At 39.7% G+C, this 9,987-nt stretch overlaps 1 protein-coding gene across 1 annotated transcript; it reads left to right on the top strand.

Annotated features, from left to right (window-relative positions):
• The first annotated feature begins 257 nt into the window (after nucleotides 1-257).
• On the top strand, nucleotides 258-3,324 carry LOC147453835 (membrane protein PM19L-like). The gene is made up of 4 exons (XM_086517206.1): nucleotides 258-477; nucleotides 750-927; nucleotides 2,818-2,866; nucleotides 3,023-3,324. The coding sequence occupies exons 1-4, from the start codon at nucleotides 357-359 to the stop codon at nucleotides 3,116-3,118; spliced, it is 444 nt and encodes a 147-aa protein (XP_086373332.1). The 5' UTR covers nucleotides 258-356; the 3' UTR covers nucleotides 3,119-3,324.
• Nucleotides 3,325-9,987: the final 6,663 nt, after the last annotated feature.

The following is a 9,987-nucleotide window of genomic DNA, read 5'->3' as shown; positions in this document are numbered from 1 at the left end:
GGCAGTGCCAAGCACATCATCTCTTTTCAACAGCCTCCACTAGGCTTGTCCTCTACCTTCTTCGGCGCGACGAAAGCAGATAACGTAGTTTTTGCATGAAGCTCGCTCAATTTAGCCTCTGCGTACTATTTCCTCTCCAATCAAACAATGCCAATTGGCATCCCTCCCCTTTCCCCATTTCTCAAATGGCTTAGACAATCAACGTAAAGAGACGTGTTACTGGGTGGGTGAGAGAGAGAGAGAGAGAGAGAGAGAGAGCACCTCTCCATATCTGAAGTGGAGAGTGTCTTGAGAGACCTAACTCTGACGTGGAAAACTATCCCTCTCTCTCTCTCTCTCATGCGAGCAAGGGGACGATGTCGGCCACGAGGTCAGCGACGTGGCCGCTGTTGGTGCTGAATCTGTGCGTCTATGTGACGGTTGCGGCCTTGGCTGGCTCTCTGCTCAACATCTTCGTTGGTGCCCAAGCATCTTCAGGTACGTCAAGTTCTTGCAAAACGTTGTGCGCGGGCGCGCGTGCGTGTGTGCGTGTGTGTGTGTGTGTGTGAGAGAGAGAGAGAGAGAGAGGGAGAGAGAGAGAGAGAGAGAGGCCCACAGATCAATCACACACACGCACACACAATCTCTCTCTCTCTCTCTCTCTCTCTCTCTCTCTCTCTCTCTCTGGTTTTCTCCTCTCTCTTATTACAGAGCACGCAATTTTGTTCCTCTCATTTTTCAATTTGTTGTTGGATGAATGGCATATGCAGTGACCGAGGATCCTTCAACCACATTGCATTTGATAACATTCAGTCTAATATCTGCGGCAGTCGGAATAGGGTCAGCGGTGATGGGCGTTCATCACATGTATGCATGGAGTTTGGAGAGCTTCAGTGCTAGCGCTGCTTCCGCTAGTGTTTCTCTCATCCTTTCCCTTGAAGCACTCGGGTGTGGTTCTGCTCTTTTACAACTCATTTATATCACGCTCACAAATACATACACTCAAGGATAATATATCTTATTAAGTATGAATGTGTATCTATGATTATGTATGTATGCCTCTATGTATGTATGCATGCGTATGTTTGAAAGAAAAGTGGGAAGAAGAGCATTGGACAATGGCCAGCTAGTGAACAGGAGCTATGGTATAGTTGGTCGAGAGAAAGTAGCTAGCAATCTTTGAGTTCTTCAGTTTAATGACCGAGCATTGCATTTGTTTGAGGGTTCATGGAAATTTTTGGTTCTTTACTTGTAGCGAGCATTGGACAATGGCCAGCTAGTGAACAGGAGCGTATTGTATATTCGGTCGAGAGAAAGTAGCTAACAATCTTTGAGTTCTTAAGTTTAATGACCGAGCATTGCATTTGTTTGAGGGTTCATGGAAATTTTTGGTTCTTTACTTGTAGCGAGCATTGGACAATGGCCAGCTAGTGAACAGGAGCGTATTGTATATTCGGTCGAGAGAAAGTAGCTAACAATCTTTGAGTTCTTAAGTTTAATGACCGAGCATTGCATTTGTTTGAGGGTTCATGGAAATTTTTGGTTCTTTACAATGTAGCGATAAATTGAACAATGGCCAGCTAGTGAACAGGAGCGTATAGTATAGTCGGTCGAGAGAAAATAGCTAGCAATCTTTGAGTTCTTACGTTTAATGACCGAGCATTGCATTTGTTTGAGGGTTCATGGAAATTTTTGGTTCTTTACAATGTAGCGATAAATCGTGGAATTCCGGCCATAGTTATGGGAAAGGGTACAAGAATCGAAATGGTAACATGAAACTTTTGAAGTTTAGGTGACGTCCATGTATTTAGAGGGTCAAGCAAATCGGAATCAGAAAGGGAAACGGCAATAGTTTTGGGAATGGACAAATGGAAAGAAAGTAGAGCTTTGGGTAACTAGGTCAAGTTATACTACCGATGAGATGGAGAAATTGTTGTTGTCTTCTTAAGCCATGATTTTATTGTAAAGCTGGCTTTATGTGAGTCTTTGCATACAAGGGTCATCTTCAGCAGAGACTGTTGGTTTCCATGCCTAGCCATCCTTTTATTCCACTAAGAGTGGTTTGAGCATCCAAACTTCAAAATATTTAAGGCCCAATTGAAACATTTGTCCTTGATGGGTGCAAAAGGCTCTTTGCGCTCTACTCCTCACTTCTCACTTGTGGTTGATGTGTGCCCCATGTCTTGTAAGTTGCAGTGATGCAGTGCATCAAGGTATTGGCTTTCTAAAACAAACCTCAATGAAGAGGGGACTTTTGAATGTGAAGTATGGAGTGATTATGTGTTGTTACCATATTATGGCAGTGATGTGTGTGAATGCACAGAGGACCACCATGGCACTTTTTTCCCTCACTAGGATTTTCCCCTTGGTTAGCGTATACATCCATCATTCTAGGACAAGCTTTATCTTTGTGTCAGCACACTTTGTAATACAACTTTATGTGTTGTGTGTGCTCTTGAGCTATTCTTGCACCCATATTTTTTAACATGTGCTACATTGCCTAGATATTCCATCTTTGAAAAATTATTTAGATAGACTAACGACGAGTGTCTGTAATTCTGTTTATAAAATGTTTTTGTTTTTTCCTTCGGCTATTGTGTTATCTATTGTCTTTCTTTTAAGCCTTTAATTGTTTTTTTATTTCTATGTTGCAAGTATGTGTTCTTCTTAGTTCACCAGTTTACAAGGGGGAGAGGGGTTGTGAGGAGTATGAATAGCCAAAGGCGACAAGTTCGCTTAATGGAAAGGACCATTTTCACTAGCCACATGTCTTTCAATAGGACCAATACAGAAGTTGAGAACTTATTTTTTATGTGATTGCATATGTTGGTCTTTCAGAATTGCTTCTAAGGAAATCAATGTCGGCTTGTATAGAAATTCAACCTTGGTAAGATCATGCTTCACTTTCAAATTGATCTTCATTGAATATTGCCACTATATAGTAGTAAAATTTTTCTATTCTAATCAAGCAAAGACACAATCAAACACTTTCACAACTCTTGGTAGTTATAGCGTTGATACGATTAATTTTTCCTTCTTATAGAAAGCATTGGAGGCCCTTACAATAATTGCAGGAGTAAGCCAACTATTCTATGTGATTGTTCTACAACTAGCCAAAGTCAAAGGAGAGTTTTCATGAGAAGACATATATTCTCTCACTCCTTCCAAGACTCTTTTGATTGAGTAGGTGCTTAGGTGCTATGCAATTATACATATGCCCACCGTGCCTTCCATTCTCAGTGATTCGCTTTTCCAAGAACTCAACAATCATATCCATATCAACCCTACATCAGCATGCTCCTTTCTCGAAAAGGCTAGTTGGAAAAGGCAATCATTTTTTCAACCCAAAAAAAGTAAATGATGTCAATACACTTCGTGTTACAACTATCTTGCGAAAAAATTTAGCCTTGTGCAGAAGATTTTAGCATAAAATACATTGATAATAGATATATGTGTGGAAAATAAAGCTTTTCAAAAACTTGATGTCCCATAAAAACAAAATTCAAGCAATTGGCTAGTAGACAACTAGCCATTTATATCAAAGTGGCTTTTCAAAAACTTGATGTACAACAAAAATTAAAATTTTAAGCAATTGACTAGCAACTTACATCAAAATGCAATGGAAAACATATGTCATCATTGATTGCAAGTATTGACTTTTTTACCAACTCTCACACAATTTCATGCAAAAAGCTAATAAGTTGCTTATCACCTTTGTGCATGTTGATTATGTCTTGAAATGATGCTAGGTATTTTTCTAACACTCAAGTGTTCCTTTGTTGCCTGAAGATATCACACAATACAATGGACTTTGTAGCTTAGCCTCACTATGTCCCATTCCAATGCCATAAAGACATATCATAACACTCAAATGATGAGGAGAAGATCTCCACTATAATGAAAGAGTGTTGCTCTCGATTGCAGAGGTATTATATACTAGAGGTATTGGTGGAGTTGACAAAGCATGACCATTCGTAACGATGAACAAGTCGATGGAGAAATTGTTAGTTGCATCAGTATAAACGTTTTCACGTGTTTGTTCAAACAATTTTAGCAACAATATTTGATCTTTAGGAAGTAATTAATGGGTCTATTCTTGAAAAAATCATTAATAAGCTAGATTCCTCTAAACTAAGGTCTAAGGATCCTAAAAGAAAGTTCAAAAGAGAGGATGTAACGAATGAAAATGAAAACACAAATCGTAGACACCTTTTATTCTATTGTATTAACTTCTGATCTTCCGGTTCTCAACTCTCTTTCATCTTCCATCTCTAATCTTCTAAGATTCTTTCACCATTCAATTCAAACTTGTTTGATTTTTGTTTTTTTCTTCTAAATAATAGTGAATTAGAGGCTTTACTTGGTCTAGACTAAACAAAATTGGCCAACCAACTTTTTGTAGTGTCGTGTGCATTTGGTGTGGTTGCCCATGTGAACCAGATAGCCACCCACGGAAGCATCCAAGAGATAGCAGTCACATTTCATACCCTCAAAAAGGTTGCATAAATTTGCATCACGTTAGAAATTATAATAAAACCCATCAAAATGGGAATCCTACAACAATTAGAACACGCCAAACACCCACTTAACTCAAGGGGAACGTGTGGTGCATGTGCACAAGAGTGAGAGAGGAGAAAGAACACAAAGAGTACTTGGGTGGCGCTTCTATAGCAATCATGCAGCTCCTTAACGAGATAAGGTAATGGGTTAGTTGATAGTCGGTTATGTGGACAACTCGACATAAAGACCTATGGCCATTTACCCAATAACCTCCCACTTAAAGGTCAATGTGTCTTTAAGTAAACTATGCACCTATATAAACAAGGTAAATTGTAGAGTCTAGATCTCTACGCAACGCACAAAAGTGAAAAGGAGGGTTGTAGCTATGGAGGATCACACAATGAACCATTCATGTTGTAAATGAGCACAATGACTGTATTAAAGTGAGATGTGATACAAGATTAGCATGTGGCCTTATATAGGTTCAAGATGGAAAGTGGAAGTAAATTCTAAATGTAATGCACCACATGTGAAAACAATCAAGTAGCATGTTGACTACACCAAATAGCATGTGGTGTAGCATGTGTGCATAGTAAAGAAGCATGTGTTAGGAAATCTATGTAGTAGGATGCATGCATGCACATAAGGGTGCATGCTTAGTATGCTTGACTTTAGAGGTTGGTCACATGGTGAGTGTAAGTTAATGGTTTATCCCAACAGACGCACTTGTTAGCTGATAGATTTGTACAAAATGCAGAAATACTTGTGCTGATGCATGGCATAGAGCCTCTTGGGTTTTGACAAACTTGGAATTGGGTAATACATACATTTCTTTTGTCATTGGATATAGTGGAGACTTGGTTGTGGCAATACACTCTTGGTAGGCCAGGGCCATTGGAGGAGAGCTTATAGCTATTGAGTGCTTGGATGTGTGAAGCCAAGGGAGTTTGTGTCGTGGAGAGAATAGATACGAAGCCAAAAGATAATGGCGATGTCGAAACTTGGTTTTGGCCTCCAATTGGAGATGGTGTGAATCTTAAGCAAGATAGTGAATTGTGGCACTAAAGCCTCTCATAGGACATACCAAAAAGTTGATCCACTTGGAACTTGGGGCGGGGATCTTGGCGTCCTGAAAGCAGAGAGGAATTACCATATGCTAATCACCACCCAGTCTTGCCTCTATATAGATCCTTGGTCCCTATTTTAGGAGCCCCCTTGACCATGCATGCATAGATTAGGGCCTTGCCTCCCACAGTCCTACCAAAAGTGGCACCTCCCTCGAGTCCAGATGTCCATTTGATCGATACACGGTTCTAGAGGAGGTTCCATAAAACCAAGAAGAGCATCTTGATTGTCTACATTATTGTCCCTTTGTAAGCGTCTTTGTAAACGGCTTATATCCAAGATCAAATGGATACAACAGTGTGTAGACTTGATTTATAACTCACTTGAGTATTTTAAACTACCACAACTAAGAGGTAACTAAATAAAAGACCAATTTTTAGACTTTCTAAAGGTGTTGAAACATGTAAGAATACATCTTCTTAGCTTTCCATAAAAGTGACTTGCCGACATATCTCATCAGCACAAATTAAGCCTTGACTTGCTGTCATTCCTCCTCAGTAGCCAACTCCACCATAACTGGTGATCGAGGTTGAAAACTTGACATAAACATGAAAGGACTAAACCTAGTTGTGACGCTTATAATGCTTGGTAGCATTATAAGCAAACTCCAAACTAGAGAGAATAATTTTTTCAATTGGATTGCTTCTCACTAATGTATACTCTTAGCATATCCTCTAGCACTAGATTAACACTTGCAAGCTGCCCATCCATCTCTGGATGATTGGAATTACTAATATTGAATTGTGTTCCCCAACCATTTACAGACAGTCTTGTTCCCCAACTGTTTACAGACAATCTTTCAGATTTTGACTAGTAAACATGGATTCACTATTACTCACAAAATTGCGGGGAATCCATATAATCCATACAAATTGTTAGCAACCAACTTGATTGGAATAAAGTTACAAAGTTTAAGCAATCTATCTACAAGCACCCATATTGAGCCATCATCGCATATGGTGATTGATATATCCACAATAAATCCCCTAGAGGTAATGCAATTGTGGTGCAAAAAGATTCATAAACTATCAAATTCATGAATTTGCATGCCGATCCAAATATGCCTTTGCTAAACCATTTTCATGACTAATGATTTACAGTTTCCAATGCTTATGGCGGATGTTGTTCTCAGAGCATACATGGAAAATGAGGAAATGAATATGTAAGTAGATCTAGGAAAAGAAACTAAATACTTTCCAATGAAATTACTTGATAGCCTTGCTAAAACATTTGTACCATAATAGAATGTGAAAATAAATCTCAACTAGGTACAAATAACGAAACATTTTCATTACCGAGACATAGCTTTGCTATATGCATAATAGGTATGCAAAGTTGTAGCCTAAAAAATCTTTAAAAAACCATCTATTAATGTTGTTTAACAGTGTTTCTGGCCATTGAAATTGTTCCTGATACTACGTGCTCAAAATGGTCTAATATACGAATTTGACCAGCACCTAGAGACTTTGTCGTGACACATGATGTGAAAAACATGCACCAGTGTCAGTACTAGAGATTTATATTCTCCACATGTGGAATATGTCTCATATAGTGATGACATGAAATATGACATCCATCAAGACGACAGGTACTTGTGTGTGAAGCTAACTGGAAGCACTCGGTGATATGAGTGAGAAGGACTCTCATAAATCTTGCTCCACACTAGCTAAAATGAACTTCAAGTGTTCTTAAACCATGTTGCACACCTTATGACTAACAAGGTGCAACAAAACAGACATGTACGCCTATAACCTTTCTAATGGGGAGTAAACCCTCAATTGTATCAGAATGAATAGTTAAGACAGAAAGTAAGAGGTTGCAAAAATGGTACCTTGTACACTTCTTTTGTAGCATATGCATCCCACTTATAAAGCTCAATCAAAGCATAGAAATAAATCAATTTGTATGCATACTATGGGGTAAAAAGTACCATATACTTACTCGAAGGTCAAGGAAAATTTCTAAGCCTCAAAGGTACATTACCAAAATTTCAGCCTCAAAAGGCCGAGTATTTCTCTGCCTTGTTAAACACTAAAAGTAGAGATTAGTAAAGATTAAAAAATATTTAACTCAGAACCCTTGGTGTTGCCTTGGAAATCTGAACCCCTTGGTCACATTCTGAAAGAAAAATACTTGAACCATTAGGTAGCTAAGACCAATATAGGCTATTGTGCTACCAATAGTGATTGTAAGAAGCTTTGTAAAGTAAACTTAGCCACTACCCCTTGGCAGTTAGTACTTCTTTCCTTGAAAGTACCAGTGTTGTGAAGAGGCTAATCAGTGACCGCCAACACTATAGACTAAGCAAGAGATCCTCTCAAGTTGAAATCTTATTCACAATTGGATCTTTGAAACAATCACATCTTCCCATTGAAAGAAGATAAAATTTCCCAAAACTACAGCAACCATGCTATTCTAAAAGACCAGGTTTGAAACAATCACATCTTCCCATTGAAGTATGTTACTTGGACTCTGGCTCATACCTAGGGGTTGTGATATACTTAGATTTTAACCTATGTAGTTTGAAAGCCACTCGCCTGTGTGCATATCAATACCCATTGAATGATGATGCACTTACAATTGTAAAGCCCCCCAGATCGGTGTGCTCATAGCATATCCCAGACTTTGGAAGGTATAATGCCATAATCACATAAAAGAAATCCTTGCTTTAGAGAGTGACATCACAAGAAACAAAATTGTACCGAGCTATTACACCCAAAATAACAAAGAATGAAAACATTGCAATGTACCTTGTCACTAAGGTAAAATGAATTGATGCATTTGTTTTATGTTCAATAAGTGAGCTTTGTTCCACTATCAAAATGTCACCTTGGAGGCCAATGGAGCCTTGTTGCAACATAACAACAAGTAACAACTGCATAATTGGAATCAACCAAGAAATGAAACTGCAAAAATTATGCATACCATGTTTGCCATATGTTGTAGAGACCGCCTCGCTTATTACGACCAATAATCATCACCAACAAAAGTGAGATCCTCAAAAAAATCCAAAAACTTGTCAGTGCTTCTATGGGTTTTTCCAAATCACGCAACCATGCTATCCTAAAAGACCGGGCTCTCATCAAAACCATTGTAGTGCATCACCAAAATTATATCTTGAAAATGCTCGTAAAAAATAGATCGTCCTGCGAGCTTTGGATCTTTGAATTCTAGACTATGAACTTACCAAACCCATGTCTTTGCTTAGTCGTGCTTGAAATCCATGCTTGAGGCCACTTGGTCAAGACTCCTCTTGTCGAGGCCATTCCTTGCCAAGCCAGAAACCATGGCCTTGCAAGCTTGCTTTACTTGATGGCCATGGTCCTTTCAGACTCCAAAAATTCCTTGCAGATAGTGAACGTTGATTGAGTTTATGATGGCTATTTCTATGATTTCTACAATTGTTGTGTATTGATGGTGTCTTAAAAAAAAATTGCGCTTGTTTTTTTGCCTCAAGGCAGAAACAAGTTGTGATGCTCATCCTGCATCTTGCGCAAATTTGTGCAGGTCAAAGACCTTGAGGGAGGATGTGTGTAAGTGAGCTTTCACACACGCTACCATGGCATCCTCTACCCTGCAAGTAGCCTCTTCCATGGCCTTGTTCTGTGTTGGACCATGACTCCTTCCCCGCCACCATGCATGGCCATGCAATCTTGCAGAAGGCAACCAAGCCCTCCATGTAAGACTTCCATGACCTCATGCACCATCCCTCTATTCGTTGTTCTCCCGCATCCCTTTCTCCTTTCTCAAGGCAAGAGATAGAGAGAGCCTTGAGATCTAATACCATTGCAAGAACAAAGGAACTACCAAACGCTAATCACCACTCATCCTTGCCCCCTATACAGACCCTTGGTCCCTATTTTAGGAGCCCCCTTGACTATGCATGTCTAGATGAGGGACTTGCCCCCCCAGTCCTACCTTAGGCCTGGCACATTTGGCCTTGGGGAAGCCTTGAGGGCACGCGGGAGTACTCTCTAATAAGGCCGTTCAATGTAAGCAGGTGGGAATATTGGTTTTGGGGGGGGGGGGGGGGGGGGGGATAAGGGCAAGCCGGTAGGTGGGGATAGTCAGAGCTAGTGAGTTGTTTTTGGCCTTTGTGAAGGTGCCTCCTAGTGGTGATTTAGGGAGCACGCGCGCGCACACACACACACACACACTTAATGAGCGGAATGAGTAGAAAATTATCAAGGGGTTTTGACAAGCACAAAGCATGGGATTTAATCAAGATGTTACTCCTTGAAGCTTGGGCCAAAGTTGCCAAATATTAGTGAAATCAAAATTCTTGAGATAGACTATGCTTTGTTGATGTGCGTGCAGATGTGAAAGCTCCAATGTATCCAAAGTTGCATGCTCAACAAATGAGAGGGTTTATGTACAATTCAA

This window comes from Adiantum capillus-veneris, chromosome 7 (assembly GCF_014529385.1).
Source record: "Adiantum capillus-veneris isolate H3 chromosome 7, ASM1452938v2, whole genome shotgun sequence".
NCBI lineage: Eukaryota > Viridiplantae > Streptophyta > Polypodiopsida > Polypodiales > Pteridaceae > Adiantum > Adiantum capillus-veneris.
Note: the sequence above shows the minus strand (reverse complement) of the source record. Positions and strands in the feature narration are given on the sequence as shown.